Source organism: Triturus cristatus, chromosome 6, assembly GCF_964204655.1.
Source record: "Triturus cristatus chromosome 6, aTriCri1.1, whole genome shotgun sequence".
NCBI classification, from domain to species: Eukaryota; Metazoa; Chordata; class Amphibia; order Caudata; family Salamandridae; genus Triturus; species Triturus cristatus.
Genome location: NC_140589.1, coordinates 1223378359 through 1223400705, shown reverse-complemented (window position 1 = coordinate 1223400705; position 22347 = coordinate 1223378359). Strand labels below are relative to the sequence as shown.

The 22347-nt window shown below is 49.3% G+C and overlaps 1 protein-coding gene across 2 annotated transcripts in view; it reads left to right on the top strand.

Annotated features, from left to right (window-relative positions):
• Nucleotides 1-22347, top strand: part of REV3L (REV3 like, DNA directed polymerase zeta catalytic subunit) — a 1079635-nt gene that overhangs the window by 469974 nt on the left and 587314 nt on the right. For both annotated transcript variants that reach the window (XM_085612140.1, XM_085612139.1), the window contains exons 8-9: nt 16139-16223; nt 16684-16832. In XM_085612140.1, the coding sequence (XP_085468266.1) occupies nt 16139-16223; nt 16684-16832 (234 nt within the window). The remainder of the gene's footprint in view (nt 1-16138; nt 16224-16683; nt 16833-22347) is intronic.

Here is a 22347-nt window from a genome sequence, read left to right as displayed (position 1 = left end):
AAGGGTAATAGGAACAGTGGATGTAGGCTTGGATGGAAAAGACAAGGAAGCTCTTGTAGGGAGGGTAAAGCTCTCTTGTTTTGCTTGCTTGGTGCCATCAGAGGTTTGGTTTAAAGTGTAGGGTATTTACATTTTCTGGCTACTCCCATGCTCTCCAGTTTCAGAATTTCTTTTACATGCTGATTGTGACTGGTCCTTGTGAAGGTCGGTTCTTGGAACAGCACCAATGCTTGGATGTTAATTTCAAATTCACTGACGTAAGTGTTTGGATTAATTTATTGGTATCACTTATGCTTTTTGCAGCACATTTAACAGTAATTTATGCAGAAGATGTATCTGATAGTAGGTTGGCAAAATCTGGTATTTCTACATTCTCATTTTGTTTATGGAAATGTTGTATACCTGACACAGATTTTATTAAATTCTCACTTCCATTCCGCAAGTAGAAAATATAATTAGTATGTGTAAACAAAATGTACCATGCATAATGTTAGAGTCTGATTTAGTATTTGGAGCAGCGGCACCGATCTGGGTTGGAGGGGCGGCGGGGGAGGGGGGTGTCAGGGGATGGGTGAGGTTAATTAATAAAAGATATTTAACGTGCCTGTTTGCCGTGTCCTCCTTACCGCTCCTCCTGGTCGCGTCTCTTCTCACGCTGGCAGGAACAGGAAGCAGCCTGGAAGCACCCAGGCTCCGCTGAGCCAGTCACAACGCTGCAGTGCAGCGTTGTGAGTGCCGTGGCTTGGCGCTTAGATAGTGCATGGGGGCCTTTGCATGTTCTCCACCCAGGCTGTAATGCAGCCTGGGTGGAGAAGAGGGAAAGTGCACATGACTGGCTTGGGTGGCGGAGAGGGCCGGCCAAACAGTCACTGCACACTTGGGATTGAGGGCAAACCACTCCTTGGCTGCTCGCCAAGCCCTTCCCCATATCGCAAAGCTGACATGCACCAAAAAGGCAAAAATAAAATAATAATAAATGAGTTGTCATTTTCTTTTTTTCTTATACTGCTGAAAAAAAACTGTGGGACAACGCTCCTCTGCCTTAGCGGAGGAGCCGCCACTGATTTGGAGCGCAACACTCTATTGCAAATATGATGGAGTACTCTGCCTGCCAAACACCCGGTCCTCCTGCCTCATTTAGAAATGGGCGGACCTTAAGCTTTCCATCGACTGTGCCCCCATTGTCTCCATCAACTGTAAGCCCGATGGAGTAGAAGCCTCCGGAGGGAATAGATTACATTGCCCGACTTATTTGAGGTCGACAGTGTAGTGTCTTTTCTATCTTAGAGACTTCTAGCCACAGATTTCTTACCTTAGAAATAATCCCTATGCATCAGACTGAATCGGTAAGATTTTTTGAGCATTGCCCCGGTGCGCTCGGTGGTGGCGTCATTTGGCTCTGCATCAGTTTCGTTTGCGCTGGAAGTGACGTGCGTGATCCCTATATAGCCGCCACCCTGGCGAGCTGACATCAGTTCTTTCCTTCCTGCACCACATAGCACTGATCCGGTCCGAGCTACCCTCAGTGATTTTTTGACTGGCTTTTTTGCAGACTTTTTAAAAAAATTATTTTTTGAAGACTTGTCTCCTGGTGTGAGGATGTCACCCAAGAAACTGACTGGTTTCAAGCCATGTGGTGGTTGTGACAGACAAATGCTTGTGACAGAACCCCTCTCGTTGTGTTTGTGGTACTTGGAACGTGACCACAACTCCAAGACCTGTGAGGACTGCTGCACTATGCATCCGAAGGCCATTAGGGAGCAATCCCTCAAGCTCTTCGCCAACTCACGTCAGATGACCCTCAACGCTCAAGATCCCAGTTACGCAGAAGGTCCCAGGATCGTTTGTGGAGCTGCACCCGGCGATTGTCGTCACACATCAAGTTGTTGGGTAAGTCCCACAAATGCAAAAAATTCAAGTCGTCGAAGAGGTCTCCGACTTCACCGCACCCATCGAAGTCTTCCGACGCGGTTCAGGAGCATTGGCACCCCAGGCCTTGTGCTTCAGCGGTGCCTGAGTCTTGGTCTGCTCCATGCTTCCCAGATTTTCCAGGAGCAGTAGCCCCCTCCCCCCACCCAGCTCAAAGAATTGTATGAGGCCATGCTACTCATATTTGGGCGGCCCGGCCCCTCGGGAGCGCTGTTGGCCTCCACAGGTTCAGAAGGTGCCCCCAATGGATCCCCGCTGGCAGACTCACTCTCAGCACCAGTCAGGCCCCATGGATCTTTTTCTGGATCCTGAGCTCAGCTGCCGGCGAGACCTTCCTTGGCACCCGCTCTAGTGCCGACTCCCCCGGCGCCATTGATGCCTCACGACTGCGCCATTTTCATTCCCAACATGGAGCTGGTTGATCATCTCTCAATGCCAGTTCCAGCACCAACTGAGACCATTCTTTCGGGCGTAGTGCCAGTGCCTTTTACTCTTCATAGACCTGGAAATGGAGAGGATTGGGAGGGGTCTGAGGGCCGCTTACGGTTACCAGTAGGCCTTAGATGAGAAGGAGAACTGGTATTAGGAACTTGTGGAGGCCATTGGGCTAAACCCATCTCCTGGCACTGGTTTGGCCTCTCCTCCTACCTGGCTATGCAGGAGGGCACCTCTTTTGCTATGGTGGTGCAAAGGGCGGTTAAGATGTTGGATCTTGGCTACCCTCAGTGGCAGTCAAAACCAACATCTTGACAGAATTGCTTCAGCCGGGGGTTGCCCCCTCAGAACCCTTTCTCCCATTTAATAAAACCCTTAGTGACGTCTTGCTCGGGGCCTGGTCCAAGGCCTGCACATGGGGTCCTGTGCATAGGACAATTGCCCACAGCCATCGCCCCACTCCTGGGGACCCCAGTTTCCATACCTAACACCCCACCCCAGAGAGCTTGGTCGTCCAAGCCTCCAATTCTAGGATTAACTCTGGTGTGTTCCCTACCAGCCCACTGAATAGGGAATCCTAAAGGCTGAATACCTTTGGAAAGAGAATGGACCTTTTCATCAGCGTTGCACTGTGGTCAGTGAAAACCTTTATGCTGATATTCCCATATGAGCTGGGACTTTGTTGCGCAAGTGCCCATGGTCTTGGAGGAGACCCAAGCCATACTCTCCCAAACTGGAGCGGGGTGGGCTGGAGCGGGGCGGGCTGGAGCGGGCGGGCTGGAGCAGATTGACTGTTTCGGATTGAAGTTGGGCAGATTGGAGTGGGGCAAAATGAGGAAAAGCAAAAGAAAGCAGGAGTGCAAAGTAAGAAAAGAGAATTTGGCAAAATAAAACAAAGTTAACTATATAAAATAAATCTTTACAATTTTGTTCGTCCTGCTGGGCAGGTTTTTGCCAGTCACTCACTTTAGGTTGATAGGGCACTAAAAGTTCAAAAGAACTAATAGCTCAGTCACGTCAGGAGCAGCGGACGGGCACTGATTAGGTTGAATCAATCAGTGCTTGGTCCCTGCGTCACACAAAGGAACGGAAATGATGCTAGACCTACAGTGACCAGTTACAAAGCTGTAAAGAAGAGTGCCATGCAACGGGTGGGCTCCAAGCTCTTTTTAACAACTTTGTTTCGCAAGCAATACTCATGCGCTAGCTCTCACAGGCTCGACCCTGTAAAATGGCTGGTGGTGCCCCTGCCACTAGGCCTCTAAGAGTACCTCCAGGATCACAGAAATATAAGTGAAAAGCCCCAACAGGGAATTATGGGGCACTCTTTCTCTGGAGCCGTGATTAATAAATTAGCGACTCATGTTGCTCATCCATTATTCATTTTAATGTATTAATATTTTATGGGGGGTTTCCAGATGCCCGTCTGGGCTGCCTACACCTTTTTTTAATTAAAGTTAGAGGGGTGGGGGAGGAGCCTAGCGCTTGACCAAGATGGCCGCGTGAGCTTTGAGCTCCCTAGACCCTCGTGCCCTCCGTCGACTATCCTCTCTAATCCTGTCTGTATGCATGGCATCGTGCAGATGACTTGTCAGGGAGGCGATTGATGCTACCCGAGGTCGGATCGCCCACCGGGAACCGGAGTTACGCATGGCGGAGGATTGAGGCCTATCTCCGAGGGATGCCAGGGGCTAGAGTTGGCAGGATGCCCGACCTCTAATCGAACAACAGCGGCCGGGCGAGGTGTGAACTACCGGACGGAGGTCCCCATCCTTTCACTTTCACTTTCTCGCCCTTTGTTTGCCCTGCCTAGGGAGTGCTCTCGGCTGCTTTATTATCATTTGGACGCTCTGCACGCTACTCTGGCGGCCCATCGCAGGACTGAGCACTCCTGATTCCTTTCGCTGAGAGAGGGCCGTCCTGTTTGAACCGACCTGCTTGAACCAACCATGTCGGGCAAAGCAGAGGTGGATCGGCTGAAGCCTAAGGCCACCAGGCGGGGAGCCTATACTCAAACCAATAATATGGACCGCTATGCCCAGCAGAAGGGGTCACCGGGTGGACCGAGCCAGTCGCCGGATACACAGAACACTGCCTCACCCTTGGCCCCGGAGCTCTCGCTGCAGGATGTCATGGGCGCGCTCGAAGGGCTGCAGACTTCGATTGGGAGACAGTTTGATGCCCTGGCGCACAAAGTGGATACCATCTTGGTGGACGTTAATCTGATCCGCGCGGATCTGGGCAAAACAAATGAACGAGTTAAAACCCTGGACCTCAAGACCACGGGCCTTGCTGATGATGTCTCGGAACTACAGACCGAGGTCCGTAAGTTGCGGACCGAGAGTGATCTCGCCGCCCGTCGGCTGGAGGACTTTGAGAGCCGGGCCAGGCGCAACAACGTGCGCGTTATCGGGGTCCCGGAGTCCTCGGACGAGACTTCTGTAGACCTGCTCGTGGAGGACTTGGTGCTTAACCATCTGCAGCCTAAGGGTCTTGGGAAGTTTTTCGCAGTTGAGAGGGCCCATAGAGTGCCGGGTGGGAGGCCCAAGGTGGGAGCCCCACCGAGGTCGATTGTCGCCCGGCTCTTTCATTTTCGAGATCGGGACGCTATCCTGCAAGCATCGAGGGTGACTGGCCCGGTCCCCTTCCAGAACGCGTCGGTGAATTTCTATCCTGACTTCACCCAGCAGGTGCAGAGGCAGAGGCAGGGCTTCCTGGGGGTGAAGAGGCGGCTTCAGGAGAGGGAACTGAAATATGCCATGCTCTTCCCTGCCAGACTACGTGTGGTGTACGAAGACCGAATATTCTTCTTTGAGTCGCCTGTCATGGCCGATGAATGGCTGGACGCTCTGCCCCGACGACGGACGGGAGAGGTCACTGCCGCAGATGGGGACAGTGGCCAGGATGAACAAGGTTGATGTCTTCGGAACCGGACTGACTCGATTTGACTCTAGCTAATGACTTGAACAGAATGCAGTAAATACGGAGGGTTGTGGGAGGACGAGGGGAGCTCTTTCCTCCCTTAGGGTACTTTTTGTAGATTTTGGGTTTGGTAGGGCGACAGGCACACTGCAGGTTGGGGGGGCTTTGTAAGCTGCAGCAGGGGTGCAGGGTGGGGGGGATAGTTGGTATTTTGGGTTTGTTGTTGGGGGGTTCGTTTCTGCAAGGCGTAGTGATTATTTTCAGGACTGTTCCATGGTGGCTCTTCGGGTGTGGGGTGGGCCTCTTTACGTGTGGGGATGGGGGGTAGGGGTTTAAGTGTTATTAGCTGGAATGTTAATGGTTTGGGGGATCGCATTAAGTGCGGGATTGTTTTGCAATTCTTGAAACGGTCATTGCCGGATGTCGCCCTACTGCAGGAGACGCACCTTATAGGTAACACGTGCTATGCTCTTAATAGGAAGGGTTATAAATTCATAGCTCATTCGGGATTCTCCTCTGGGTCCAGGGGTGTGGGCATCCTAGTCAGAGCCTCGTTACCATTTGAGGTGGACTCCACCATTGTTGACGATAGGGGGAGGTTTGTGGCGGTGGCGGGGCGGTGGGAGGGAAGAACTTTGGTTTTAGTTTCGGTTTATGTCCCGCCGGCCCTGCAGGCCTCCACGTTTACAGATCTGGGTAGGGCCCTGCTGGATCTCCCGGGGGGTATGCTTGTGGTGGGGGGTGATTTCAATGCTGTTGGCTCTGGGCTGCTGGATAGATACCCGCCCAGAGACACAGGGGGGGCTCAGAAGTGGCTTCCAGACTTTCTAGACACACTCGGCCTGATAGACTGCTGGAGGCTCCGGCACCCCACACAGAGCCAGTACACCTTCCACTCCGGGGCACATGGTAGCCTCTCTAGGATTGATTACCTGCTCACTCTGGCTGCGCACGCCTCATTGGTGTCCGAGGCCAGGCACATGGCGCGTGGTATATCGGACCATTCGCCAGTGTGGGTCAGGCTGGATGTCGGCCGTGAGGGAGGGGGAAGGGTGGCTCCTATTAACCCTTGGTACTTTCGAGACCCCAAGATGCGCAGCGCACTGGTGAAGACAGTTGATAATTTTTTCAAGGACAATCAGGGATCCGTGGACTCGGCTGTGTCGCTGTGGGAAGCATTTAGGACCGTGCTGCGAGGGGAGGCCCTCTCCCTTGTAGTGGCGGCCAAGCGGCGGAGAGATGGCGAGGTTATGCAGGTTGAGGAGGAGATCGTGGCTTTGGAGGGAGCGCTAGAGGAGGAGGTTACAGAGGCCTCACTGCATGAGCTGAGCTTGAAGCAAGCCGAGTATAAGGACCTGGTGACGAATGCCGCTAAGACCCTCAGTAGGGAACAGCAGGGCCGCCTGTATGATGTTGGTGACAAGGCCGGGAAACTGCTAGCTTGGCTGGACAAAAAAGAACGGGTTAATAGAGTAGTGCCGGAGTTGACGGGAGAGGGGGGAGAGGTGATTGTGGAACCTGAGAGGATTGTACAGTGTTTCTCGGACTATTTCCGTATGGTTTATGCCTCAGTGTCGGATAGGCCGCCCGAGGACTCGCGTGACCTATTGCGTGATATCGCTTTGCCCTGTCTCTCTGACGTAGATAGGGATGATCTTGATGGTGACATAACGGTCGATGAGGTGGCGGGAGCTATCCGCGCGCTGAACTCGGGTAAGGCCTCGGGCCCGAATGGCTTGCCGGTTGACCTGTATAAGCTGTTTCCGGATAGGGTCGCCCCTCACCTGCGCGCCATGTTTGTGGAGGCGCGGGGGAGTGGAACCCTCCCGTTGGATCAGCGACTGGCGACAATTGTTGTTATACACAAAGATGGTAAACCCCGAGATAAGTGTGCCTCATATAGGCCTATCTCACTCCTTAACGCCGAGCCGAAGATTCTGGCTAAAATCCTGGCGGCCCGATTGATCAGGGTACTTGGAGACTTGATCCACCCAGATCAATCCGGTTTTATTCCGCATCGTAACACTGCGTTAAACCTTCGGCGCCTTCATGGTGTAATCGCCAGGGCGGGCACGCTGCGTGAACCAGCTATTGTGGCGTCTCTCGATGCCACGATGGCCTTTGATACGGTGGAATGGGCATATTTGTGGGCTGTGCTGGCCAAGTTCGGCTTTGGCCATGGTTTTGTGAGCTGGGTGAGGTTGCTGTATGAGGGACCCCTTGCGAGTGTGGTGGTAAATGGCCGGGCATCGACTCCGTTTCAGCTTGGGAGGGGTACTCGGCAAGGTTGCCCCCTGTCGCCATTGTTGTTCGCCCTCGCGCCGCTGGCAGCGTGGATACGCTGGCACCCGGATATACGGGGACTTAGATGGTCGCCCGAACACGAGGACCGCATTTCGCTATATGCTGATGACATCCTGTTGTATCTTGCCTCGCCCAAGAAATCACTTATAGTGGTCTGTGACGTTCTTACATCTTTCGGTAGGAATTCGGGTCTCGTCATCAACTGGAGTAAATCGTATTTATATGTTCTGAGTGGCGAGGCTCCACCGATCCCGCGAACTTGTTCGATACAGATCGCTCAGCAGGGCTTCGTGTATCTGGGGATCTTTATCTCCACGGACTCCGCTTTGCGGTATGAGAGGAACCTGCTCCCCCCCCTAGCGCGCCTGCGGCGGGATGTAGAGGGCTGGCAGAGGCTGCCGCTCTCCCTCGTTGGGCGCGCTGCCTTGTTCAAAATGATGTCTCTTCCCCGGTTCCTCTACGCATTGCAGAATACTCTAAATTGGGTACCGGCCAACTACTTTCGGGAGGTTGAAAGCCTCCAACGAACGTTGTTGTGGGATGGGCGGCCGCGAATAGCAATTGCTACGTTGACGCTTCCATGGTATGATGGGGGTATTGCGCTTCCAGACATCCGACGCTACTATTGGGCCACCCAGCTGAGCGCGATTAATCATGGTCTCTATGGCCCTGTCCTCAGCCCTGGTTATGCCATGGACAGGTGGTTGCTGCGTGGTGGTAACTATCACAGGGCGTTGTACTCGCGGTCCCTGGACTCGTCCCTCACGGGGCCCACTGGGGTGGCGGTGCGTGTGTGGAAGATGGCAACTGACTCGCTGGGCTGGAAGGATAGGCTCACCCTTGCTACCCCGCTGTTTGAATCTGAAAGATTGGGTAGGCTTTGGCATACAAAAGGTTTTGATAAATGGGACTTGATCGGCATCTCCAGGGTCGGAGATGTGCTGATTAAGGGGAGAGTGAAGTCCTCTGAAGAGTTGCAGAAGGAGTATGAGCTGGGGACATCCGAGTTTTTCCGCTATGTTCAGGTGCGTCATGCCCTCCTGTCAGTGCTCGTGGAGGGTGAGAAGGTGCCTGAGTCCTCTCCTTTGGAGGACCGGATCCTTGATGGCCATATGCCTGAGAGCACGATCTCGCTCATCTACAAGAAATTGATAAATGTCCGGGCGGATATGCTTCTGGGGCTGCGTGACCAGTGGACTAGGGATGGACTCGAGTTGGATGACGAGGATTGGCAGTCTGCTGTTTCCTCTCCCAAGGAGGTTGCGATCCCGTCGCGTCTGAGGCTGGTGCTGCTCAAAATACTGCATTGAGTGTATGTGACGGGGCCAAGGCTGGTTCATATGGGATTCTCTGAGGAAGGCCTATGTAGGAGGGGATGTGGTATGGTGGGTACTTTCCTGCATATCATTTGGGAATGTGGTGTCATCACGGAATTCTGGAGGAGAGTCCATGCAGTGATGGGGGAGGTGACGGGCATTGCTATGCAGCCGGAAGCGCGGTGTTGTCTCCTGAATGTCTGGGGGCCCACTGATCACGATGAGGCACAGACCCAATGGGTGACTCTGGGTAACATGGTCGCTAAGAGAGATATCGCGCGATTGTGGGGCCCCCCACATTGACCGCGTGGAAAGAAAATATGGACTGGAGTATGCTCAGGGAAAAGACAGTATATTGCGCTAGAGGCCGCCCTCGGAAGTGGCACGCCATCTGGGGGCGGTGGAATCAATACAGGGGGGGAATATGTCTTGCCCCTGATTTGGATCCCCCCGAGGAACAGCTTTCTTCTTGACATTCTTTCCAGCTCAGTATATAAGATGTGATGGTTAATTGACTTCTTGGGCCTCTGCTGTCCCCCTTCTTCCTCTTATCACAGTACTGTGACTGTTAGATGATTGGGGTCCGGCCTCCCCTGGGGGGCTATCACCATGGGCATTCAGTGTTCTTGCCTTGCTGGGGTTTGTTGTGTGTTTGCGTTTATTTAAAAATGGAATCTTTTCACTGCTCCTTTAATGCAATGTGGACGCTTCTCTGTCCTTCTCTACCGAAGCTGCCGAACCTCCGGGTTGTCGGCTGAATAGCTGTGTCCAGACTTTTGAAGAAATAAAGGTTTTAAAAAAAAAAAAAGTTAGAGGGGTGCTGTGGGGAGCCCCAAGGCCCTCGTAGACCTCTTCCAGCTTCCCTGCTGGCATCTAATGTGGGTGTCGGCGGGAGCCTACAATTATTGTTCCAGTGGGTACCCAACCAAGGCAGCCACATCTTCCAAAGTCATTTGGAGCTGCAGGGCGACCCGCAAGCCACCTGTGGCCCCTGCCTGCTCCTTAGCCAGCATCGATTGTGATGTGGTGGGATCCAGCTCACTCACTTTGACCCAGCACGAGCAGGAGCAGCATTTTTCGCTGCTCCCATCCAGACAGGAAGAAAGTTGTGTTTTATTGCCAGGGAGACGTGGGATGTTAACCTGCCCTTTAAAAAAAATTATATATATATATATTTTGCCACAGGTGCTCTACGAATTTGCAGTAAAGTTAGGAAAAAAGATAAGTTTTCGACCATGGGGGAACGAGTCCCTCTGGAACCCCCGACAAGGCACGGAGGGCCGGGAGGGGGCGGGCAGGGTGTTCATACCCTGCTCCCCTATATGGTTTTTAGGTCGCAGTCTCTGCTGGTTTTCTAACGACTTCTTGTGGGCATTCTGAAAGCTTCCCTGGAAATACATTCCGCCCGTTGCTGACCACTGACTTTTTGGTTTGTTACTCAATTTGCTTGCTTTCTATTTGCTGGCTTTACTTGTTTTAGGCTGTCCAGACTGAGTTCATCCGGCCGGTGGAGCAATGCTTGTTTACTGTATCCTTCCACGTGCTCGTTTCCTGTAAACAGTCCTTTAAAGCATGTTCTTTTCTTGTTATGTTTGCTGTGCTTTCAAAGACAGAGGTCTCATGTCAGGCTCTGTCTTCCGACGGAGCTTGATGTTTACTTTTCTTTCTCTGACTTCAAAGTGAGAGAATTTATGTGACAATCTTGCTTTGAAAGGAAAGGCTTTTTTTCTAGTACACAACAAAAATTAACTGTGCTGATATATCCGAATTAGAAAAGAACAAATTACGTTTATTTATTTTTTAATTCTGAAGTGTGGTGGGAACAAATATTTGAACGCAATCAAAACACATCAATAGACTAGGTAATAACATTGCCACACGTTTTTGTTTGTGTGCAGTAAAGCTCTAAGTCTGTGCAAATGTAACGGTCATTTCAATCGAAAATGTGTTGTCTGTTTTGGCAGTGCGCAACTACACCATGCATACTCTATACTAATCATACTCACACTACACCTCTCCACTCCACTCGTTTCTACCCCTCTACTCTACACCATGCCACTCCATTCTATGACACTCCACTATACGACATTACTCCATTCGACAACACTCCACGTCACTCCACTCCATGTCCAGACACGCCAATCCACTCTACATGTCACTCCACTTTACTCAATACCCCTCCACTCTACTCCCCTCCACCTCCAACTCCACCCTACGCCCCTCCACCCTACGCCCCTCCACCCTACGACCCTCCACCCTACGCCCCTCCACCCTATGCTCCTCCACCCTATGCCCCCACGGCCCTCCACCCCACGCCCCTCCACCCCACGCCCCTCCACCCCACGCCCCTCCACCCCACGCCCCTCCACCCCACGCCCCTCCACCCCACGCCCCTCCACCCCACGCCCCTCCACCTCACGCCCCTCCACCTCACGCCCCTCCACCCCACGCCCCTCCACCCCACGCCCCTCCACCCCACGCCCCTCCACCCCACGCCCCTCCACCCCACGCCCCTCCACCCCACGCCCCTCCACCCTTCGCCCCTCCACACCACACCCCTCCACTCCACGCCCCCATTCCATTTTCTAATCCTCCCCACTTCACTCAACCCCAATCAGCTCCAATCTACCCAATGCACTCCAATCTACCCCATTCCACTATGCCCCACTCCACTCCAATACCCGACCCGACCCCACTCCACTCTACACCACTGAATTCTACACCAATCTATCCCACTCCCCTCCAGTCTGCACTACTCTACTATACACCAATCTTCCCCACTACACTCCACTCAGCCAGTCTACTTCACTCCAATCTACCCCAGTCTACCAAACTCCACTCCAAACTACCCCAATGTACCTAATCCACCTCAGTCCCCTCGGTCTACCCCTCTCCAATCTACCACCACTCCTGTCTACCCCAATCTACACCACTCCAGTGTACCACAATCTAACCCACTCTAATCTACCCAACCAAAATCCACCTGGTGTACTCCAGTCTACACCACTCCACTCCACCCCAATCTTCCCCACTCCACCCCCATTTACCCCAATCCGCCCCAATACACACCAGTCCTGCCGACTCCAATCTAACTCACCCTACCCAAAACCAGCCTACCCCACCCCACGACAATCTACCCCGACTAAACCACTCAATCTCCCCCAATCCAGTCAAATCTACTGAATTCAACCCCACTCCACTGCAGTCTAACCCCATTCTACCCCAATCTAGTCCACTGCTGTCTTCTCCTATCCAGTCTTCCCCACTCCAATGTACCCTAGTCCACTCCACTACACCTCAATCTACCCCACTTCACTCCAGTATATTCCACTCTAGTCTGCCCACTCCACTCCAGGCTACACCGTTCAACTGTCCCCAACTCCTCTCCAATCTAACCCTCTCTACCCACTGCACTCCAATCTTCCCCACTCCATTCTACCCCAATCCACACCACTACACCCCAAACTACCCCACTGCAGTCCAATCTAGGCTGCTCAACTCCAATCTACCCCAATCCACTGTACTCTGATCCAATCTGCTACACTACATTCTACCCCTATCTTCTCCATTCCAGTCTACCCCACTCCAGTCTGTCCCAATCCATTCCTCCCCAATCTACCCCACTCCCTTAAATTCCACTCCAGTCTACCCCACTCCACTGTATACTCCTTTCCAGTCTACCCCACACCTCAATCTAACCCTGTCTAACCACTGCACTCCAGTCTACTCCATTCCAACCCAATATACCCACTCCACTCCACTCTACCCCACAACATTACAATCTTTCCCTCTCCACTCTACCACAATCTACCCCACGCCACCGCAATCTACTCCACTCCACCCCACTTCACTGCAATCTACCCCACTGCAATCTATCACACTCCACTCCAATCTACCCCATGCCAAATTACCCCAATCTACAAACTCTAATCTACCACAGAGTACCCCACTCCAATGTACCCTGCCCCACTTCAGTCCATCCCGCTCCATTCCAGTCTACTCCACTCGACCTCACCCCAATCCAATCTAGCCCACTCCATCCAAATTTGCCCAGATCCACCCAACTCCACCCCTCTCCATTCTACCCCATCCCTCTCCAATCTACCCCACATCAATCTACCCCACTCCAATCTACCCAACTCCAATCAATCCCAGTCTGCTCCACCCCACTCCAGTCTACCTCACCCCATTCTACCTCTTCCTAGTCTACCAGACTCCTCTCAAATCTATCCCACTCCATTCCAGTCTACCCCACTCCATTCGACCCGTCTCCACTCCAGTACCTGACTCTACTTCACTTCAGTCTACCTCAGTCTACCCCACTCCACCCCACTCCAATTTACCCACTCCACCCCCCTCCAGTCTACTCCATCCCATACCACCCCACTCCAGTCTATACCACACAACTCCAATCTACCTCACTGTGCTCCACTCCACCCCACCCCACCCCACTCCACCACAATCTATCATAATAAACGCCACTCCACCTCACCCCTCTAACTTTAAGCCATGCTGGTGAATAACATGGCTAAAACACATTGCCAAAACCAATCGCATATGTGAGACCTATTGGCCTTGCCAATACTTGTTTATACTTTAGCACAGGGGACTGAGGCCTTGAGTCCTAAAATGGCTGCCACCACATCTTTGTTGATGTGGTGGCAGCCAATCAGATCTTATCTTGAGAACTGTAGGCTCCATGGATCCTCTGCCGTGAAACATACAGCATATTTAACCTTAAGTTTTCAAAAACTACTGAACGGATTTACATAAAGTGCAGTCAGACACTTTGCCCCTACTCTTTACCCGGACCGGAGGTGGACTAACTAGCTTGCTAGTTGATCGACCGAATCAGGGGCGTACCACAGCCCTCGTTTCTCAATCTGCTTTACTAATCAAGGGCATATTATAGCCCGCACTTACCAATACTCTGCATGAAATATGTCTATTATAAACCCTAGTTTTGGAGTACTACATTAATCTGATTCGAAACTAAGACGGTATCTCAGCACAGATTTTTATACGGAACCTTTGCAACCGACTGGAGGCTGGACACACCTTTTCCAGGACCCGGTCCTTCTGAAGTGGAGTCCCCTAACAGTTTTTCGGTGCCGGTATTACTGATTACAAGGGTCTTCTGACTTTCTTTGAGAGCTGTGTATAGTTTCTGAGTTTCGGGTTGACCACATGATTTTGAGAAATTACATCTCTAAAGATTCGAACCTTGGAGAAGTTACATTTGTAACAAAACACGTGTCGGCTGCCATCAACTCTTGCCACCAAGGAGGTTACAAGAATTGGACCATCATGTGTTAATTGTGTTAATACAGTTCAAATGTGATCAATAGATGTGTGTCTGTACTGAAAATCAGATAGACTACTATGTACAGAGTGAAACATTGTCACAAAACATTAAATGGAATACTTCAGCATTACTCTCTAGACTGGTGTTTCCTGTGAGTTGTTAAATTAGACACATATGGGACCTTTGATTTGCATACTGCTTATGAATGAAGATATGAATATTGGGAATGCCGAGGTACAGGTTTTGTATTAAGTTTGGCACAGGGTTCTGGCTGAACTCTCGTGCAGTGACATCCAAGGTAGTTGGTTGTTTTTGTTACCTTGAGTGGCACAAAGATGTTTGTTTCTAACTGACGATGCCGAACACATGCTTTCCCAAGGATTGATGTGCGACTGTCTATACCAACACTACCTTTTGTATATCTTGTAAGGCTTTATGGATGTGTGAGTGGTTGTCTGGGTGTGCAAGTCTAAGTGTGTAAGTGCATGAGTGGATCTGTGAGCTGGTGTATTTTTTTTTTTTTAATTGGGATCTTGACCTGTGGATCCGTTGAAGATTTAAAAGGGGTCTGGGCTGGGTGCCGCGGTGGATCCACGGCTCCTTATACACCCAAAAAAACCAGTTTGGGATCAATTCTTACCCATGAGGGGTCCCTCACAGACCCCTTCCATCAATCCCATGGGGTCAGGATACCTCTATGCTGACCCCTTATATCCTATTTACAGTTTATAACTCCCCCTTTTCCCCGATAACCATGTCCAGATTGACAAACGTTTCTCGCAGGTTGTGGCCAGCCAATCATAGCATTGCTGTTGGCGCAATCTTTTTTTCTTTAATAACTCCAAAACTACTCAACCGATTTACACCAAATTACAAGACACACTCTTTCTGGACCAAGAGCTAGCTTTCTTCCAAATTTGGTGTAATTCTGTTCAGCGGTTAGGGCTGTAGCCATGTCTAAAATCCCTATGGGAAATTTCATGGGAAAATGTTTTTTGTGACACTCCTCCCCCTTTCCCCCCCTTTTCTCAGCCCCCACTTGAAAATCGCCCTGAAGCCTTTCAGACAACAGCTGAAGTGACTGGTTTTGAAACGTTCATGAAGATTCGTCAAACCGTGCCACAGTTATTAGCAAAACAAAAAATGATTTTGCTATGGAAACTAAGTCCTGACTATAACTGGCGACTGTCAGTAGGTAAAATATATTTTCCTTTACGCCCCCCCACATCCACACATCCCCCACCCCCCTCGCCCCCACACACACTCCCCACTACTAGACTTACCATGTGGGGTAAAAGCATGCAAAAATGCATGCGTGGTAAAGGCACTGCATGGTTAAAACTGCATTGTAAAGGATATTACCCGTTTTATTAAGGACGTTGATTGGATAAAAGCCTGAATGAGTCAAGGTATAAATGAATGAATGGATGGATGGATGCGTGCTAAAGTGCAAGTATGAATTGGTGAATGCTCACACTCACCATTCACTATAATCCACAACCACTGGCATTAGCAATGATAGTTAGTATAGGCATTTCTCAGTCATAACAGACTGATATGACCACACGTGTTCTATCTGAGCTAGCAAATCTAGATTTGTGATTTAAGTTGTTTGATTGTAAAATGTTTGTTCTTGAGGGTTATTTTTCTTCTTCGTACATGCTTGATTGCATCAAGAAGTTTCCAGGTAGCAGGTTTACTTAAAAACATTGCCACAGAAACTCCTGAAACTGATCATACATTCTAGCTGTATTTAAAGCATTTCTTGATGTTACTGAATATTCTCAGTTTATTATCTCTCTGTGTTGAGAAATATCTCTTAAAGTAATATATTAGGAAAACATGAGATAAACAAAATGTTAAGTAATATTGCTCCAAACGTTTCAAGCACTTATCTTTTACATTCCTTCATTTATTTATTTTTAAGATCGCGGTTATGTGCCTGCAACTGAGAGTGAAAGAATATTCCAGAAGAGAATTAAAGAAATCCTGAAACAGAATGATTTCTCTCTGTAAGTCTTCTGCTTTTATTCAGGTAACAAACAAATGTGGATTAGTGAAAAGATTTTAAAAAAATTTTTTCACAGAAAATGTCCAAGTGTTTAATGAATTTGAAGGAATTTGCCTAAAGGCATAATGCTTCTATGTGAAACCTTATTTTTTTCCTTTAAAAATTCTGCTAATGTGCGCAAGAATACTATTTGGAGAATTTTTCATGAATCCCATATGTTTCAGACAGCTTTTCAAGATTGGAGTTGTTGTGAAAATATTTGTGGGGTGATTATTGGTTGATGTTGGTGTATCTAATACTTGTATTTAATTTTTTTTATTTGAACCTTGTGGCAAAATGAAAATGCAAATAACATGGTAAAATTGATTTGATGTACAACCTGATGTTTTCTAGTTTTTTGTGAATTTGCAAAATCTTTTGCTTCTTCAACACTAGTAAACGTTGCACATTCATCATCACAGGACTTTGCCGGGGTCTTTAGACTACAGCAATGAATCAGATGAGTTCTCTGCTGAGCTGACCCTCCACTCTGAAGGTCTCTCTCCTGAAGGTCTTCCTTTTACCCCAGCTAACATGGTGGAAGTACATAAAGACCAGGAGCCATGCAACGGTGAGTTTTTTTTTTTCCTATAACCAAAGATTGTTTGGTAGGCCTTGTAGCTAAATGCTTTTATCTATCCATTTTAGGTATTTAAATAACTTCTGCAGAAGCAACACTTGCACTGCAGACGATTAAAATAAATAAATTGCTGCACTTTTTTCATTATTTTGGCTCCATGTTTGTATGTTGCATCATATGTGCCTTACCCTCTTTGCAATGTCTGAAATTAGAAAGTAAATCTTGGAAGTTTTTATTTTTAGTTTGGTATAGCTGCTAATGCTTTCGAAAAAAATCACATTGATGTAATACTAATGTAAATATAAGAAGAATCTGGGAATACTGTGTTCTCCAACACTATTTCATATGTTCCTCTTTTTGTAGAAAAGGATACGTAATAATGTGCCAACATTAAGACCTGGGGTGTTGTCAAAATTTTGAAAGTAATTTATGTATGAAATAACATTTTACAAGTGATAAAAATCGATCAGGTTCATATCTTGCAGGGGTGATAAAGCGCCTTAAGAGATGTCTTCAGTATCAATGTATACACAACTTAATCAGTCGAAATATTGTCATTAAATTGGATTAACAGTTGACATCAAAGATGGGGGCGCTAGAGGGCGTGCTGCGACATGGCTGCTATCTGAAGAGGCTCCGCCGGTCGGGGACAATATCTGCATTTATAGATGTTTAGTGGGTAAAAAGCTGAAAACCAAGCAGAGTACCGGGCGTTGGAATGTGGCCGCCACAGTCTGGAGCGACAAAGAGCATTAACTAAGGCTCTGAAGCAGAGAAAACCATCGATACGGGACAGAGGCGGTGAAAGAGCCTGGCAACCCTAAGATGGCGGCACCCTGAGAGCACTGTGAACGGAGCGGGTGAGACTAACTGCGCTGCGTGCCGGAACAACATAGGACTGGAAAGGCCCACGAAATAGATGTAGTGTCCCTGCCTGCACCCGCTGCTGAGAACTGTGAGTGGGCACCTCCGGGCGCTCTGCACATCCTGAATGGTGAGGGGCGCGAAACATGTCCCACAAAATGGCGGACGCGAGTCGACGAGGGACTCCCTGCAAGACGCTGTCGAGCAAAGCGAGAACAGAAGTCGGAGATTGACAGATAGATCCTACCACTCCCTGAACGGACGATCACAAACTCTCCGGTAGGAAGCATCGGCCTCAGGGGTGCTGCGGTGGCAGTTGCGGGCAGAACGGTGATCAGTGGTGTGTAACAGACTGCAGGCATCTGCAGGGGAACTGTCTGGCTGTCATTGAATCTGCTGTGCAACACATAAATGCGCGCGCCTTGGGCTGTGCCGATGTAGTGTGCTATCTCTGGCTAAATGATTACTGCGCCCAGGGGGTTGTGAGATCGTGCCTGACACAGATGTAGGGGAATTGGTGGCGGCAAGTGCTGAAGACTGCCAGGGGGCACCGCAGTGAGGCGCACACAGATTGCCATGTCTCCCCAAATGTCTCTAATTAACGACGGATCCCAGCCTAACACGGGGACATAACTAACTGCTGTGGACATTTTCAGTCTACCCTACCATGTTACTGGATGGCGACATAACAGCCACTCACGTTCTCCAATACAAACTTCACGACTAAGTGTAGATTCTGGTGTGGATTGCTGCCCCACCTCGGTATTGCCAAATTGCAATAAAACTACTACACGGGCGGCGGTGGTGTGCGTCCTCAGGAGTAAGTGCAAGGAGCCTGGTGTCACTAACTTCTTTCCATTTTCCTTGCGGTCATGGGAAAACCAGATAGACAGCAACCAAAACTGTCTTTTGAAACTAAGCGCAACCCTAAAGGCGCAACTGCGCACTCCGACATGGAGTTGGAGACGGAGCAGGCAACGAGCAAACCTATGGAGGCTGCTCTCCAAGCTATACAACAAAGTCTCCAAGCTTTTAATGGAAAGCTGGACTCACTCAAAGGGTGGATAATATATCTGCTAAGCTGGATTAACAGGATGAACGCCTAGATGCTGCTGAGGACCATATCACGGCAGTGGAAGATGAGTCACATGGTACAACCTGTAAATGAGCAGCCATGGAAAAGGTGCTGGAGGTCATAAAAAACAGAGCCGAAGATTTAGAAGTGAGATCGCGTCGCAATGTCAGAATTGCGGGAGTTCCTGAGAGCAGGAACACAGGACGGATGGAAACGTGTGTGGAAGGCATGCTGCGAGATATCTTTGGAGCTGACAACTTCTCCGCTGTACTGATTATAGAGCGTGCCCGTAGGTCACTGGCTCCCAAGCCGCCACCACCAGGTGCCTCGCCACGCCCCATAGTTTCCTGGGTGCTCAGTTACAGAGACCGCGACGCAATACTGAGGATGGCTAGAGAAAAACAACACATCCACTACCAAGGTAATGATCTGGCCTTTTATCCAGACTTTACAACGGTGGTGCAGAATGCGCGCAAAGACTTTAACCCTGCAGAAAATAAACTTCGGGACCTGGGCATTTGAGTATGCATTGTTGTACCCATCTAGACTGCGGGTAACATGGGATGGGCGAGCAACAATCCTACAGACGCCAAAGGCTGTGCAGGATTTCATAAAAAAGGTTGCCACAAAAAAGAAGACGCCACATCGTAAAGATTTGGACCAAGATTCAGAGTAAGATGCGTTCATTGCTGTAACCCACATCAAACTACCTTCAACGCCAGTGACTGGGAGGGCAGATGTGGGCCATAGGCTCACCATATGCCCAATGGCAGCACGAATCATGTACCCACCGTGACACGTTTGAACCTCCCACCCTGGCAGGGGAGTACCACAGCCTTTGACTTGGGGACGCCAGTGGAACTGTCGGCGAGGCACCCTACTGGTGGAGACATGTATATATCTGACGGACTAAAAGGAGAGGGGCGGGTGTTCCCTGCTGCTGGTGGGAATGTATGGTATTTGCAGCTGTTAACCTGTTCCACAAAATGGTCTTCGCTGTTACACATACAGATGGCTTTAGCACACCAATGCATTATTTGCCCATGAAGGGGAGTGTGGATACATATACGCTACGATATGATGTTGTATATATATATATGTAGAATGCTAGCTAAAGGCTCTGCGTAACAGTTACAAGTGATATGGCACCATGTCTTTAGCGAAGGAGACCTAGATGGACTTATTTCTTATGTACTGAAATGTCAAAGATTCCCATGGACTATTGGGCGCAATCAGATGCACCGATATGTAGCATATATAAGCCCAGAATTGCGAGCTAGCATATGCGTCTGAGAGGGTACGCTCAATGATATCGCTACTGTCTTGGGTATTGTTCTGTGTTGAACTGAAGACCCGTTGTATTTTCCGTAATCCCCAACCACATCCAATTTGATGGATGGAGGCACGTGACCTCGGCGGTTCCCCCATGTAGGAGCTCCCCAACACAGTTTTAGTTATGTTGGAAGTGTTGTTAAGGGTATGTCTTTGGCGTGATTGGGATGCCAAAGTGGGAGGGGGAGGGCGGGGTGGGTGGGTTTTTGGCATTGGTTTTGCGGACTACTTTTGCTACAATACGCTGTGATCATCCAAGCTGCTACCATTCATTGTTATCCTATCAGATCTTTCCAAAATGCAACAACTATGCAAGTCATGTGCAGTACACACAACTAAACCACATGGATAGCACGAACCAGCAGATATAGATAGACTACTTCCGGCGCATCTGAACTTCATAACATGGAATGTCAGAGGGCTTAATAACCCGAAAAAGATACGTCAGGTATTTGCTTATTTAGATAGATTCCTGCAGGAAGGCAATATCGACATGTAATCACATTTAGCCCCTACACATAACTGTACAATAGGGAGAAGATGGGCGGAAACAGTGCTGTGCTCGGCATACTCAACATATTCAAGAGGCGTGATAATTTTGGTGAAGAAGGGGACGCAGTTTCATATAGATAACACCATAATAGTTAAATTGGGTAGATATGTTGTTATAACGGGCCATATTAAAGGGCAGCGAATTGGTTTAATAAATACATATGGCCCAAATGTGGCCGACCCTGAATTCTATTGAACACTTTGGCGTATGGTAGCTCACTTACCTGAAATGGCCCTGATATGGGGGTGGTGATCTGAACCTCACCTTAAATGAGCAATTTGACAGATCGGGCTCCTCCAGGGAACCGCATAAACGGGCGGTGAGTGTGTTAAGAGATATTATGACGGAAGCCAAGTTGGTAGATATTTGGAGGTCGCGTCATCCACATCTTCAGGAGGCCACCTCTGTGATCCATAATAGCTGGTCTCGTATCGATTATTGGCTGGGGACGGAGGAGATGGTCTCTTGGACACAGAGTGTATGACATTTGCCTAAATCTCTATCCGACCATAACCCAGTGCTCTTGACTGTAGTGATCCCTCATTACACACCTCCACCATACGTGTGGCACTTTAATTCAAAAGCACTGCTAGATTCCACATACACCGACACCATTGGGCAAGCCATTACAGACTATTTTTTATTCAACCAGCCCTTCACTGATGATCCTAGTTTATTGTGGGAAGCCTTCAAGGCCACCATACAGGGCGTTTGTATTCGTACCAATGCCGCTATACTAAAAGATATTCGCACACAACTAGCTAAACGAGAGGCCACATTAAGAGCCTTGGAACATGAATACGAACGCACGAGAAACACGTCTATACTAGGAGAAATCAGAAAGGTTATGTCTTGAGTATCAGGAGATCGCAGAAGATGAACTCAAATACCTAACAAAACGACAACATGTACGCACATACGGTGAGGGGGGACGGCCAGGTCGTGTTTTAGCACATAAAATCTGCTCAGAATATATGCCTCAAACGGTCCTTTCTATAAAGGACGAGAGTGGTGCATCCCATTATGACACACAAAGCATACTGCGCTCATTTATGGAAACATGGCGATTTGTATGCATCGCGGGGTACTGCTACACAGTCCGAGATTCTATCTTATCTGGAGGATGTGGCGATAGCCTGGCTATCGGATGCAAAGGGAGAATACCTCTCGCAACCAGTGACAGTGGAGGAGGTCACTGAGGTGGTCAAAGCGCTCCCAAATGGTAAGGCTCCTGGGCCGGACGGCTTTACCAGCGAGTTTTATAAAGCATTTATTGAACAACTTGCACCGCATCTAGTGGAAATGTACGGGGACGCCCATGACAAACAGACTCTACCGCCCACACTAAGAGAAGCCATGCTGATTGCCTTATTGAAACCCAATAAGGATCCAGAAAAGTGCGAATCCTACAGACCACTGTCCCTAATAAATACGGATACTAAAATACTGGCCAAGCTCCTTGCAAAACGACTGCAACCGTTAATGCCTAACCTTGTTCTCCCAGATAAACCGTGGTTTATAAACGGCTCATAATACCAGAATTTTTTGTTTGCATTATCTCCCTACCTGACGCCAGACATGCAAGCGGCTGCAGTTCTCTTAGATGCCGCAAAGGCATTCGACTCGATCGAATGGACCTATCTCAACACCATTTTACACAGAATGGGGTTCCCCCCACTCTT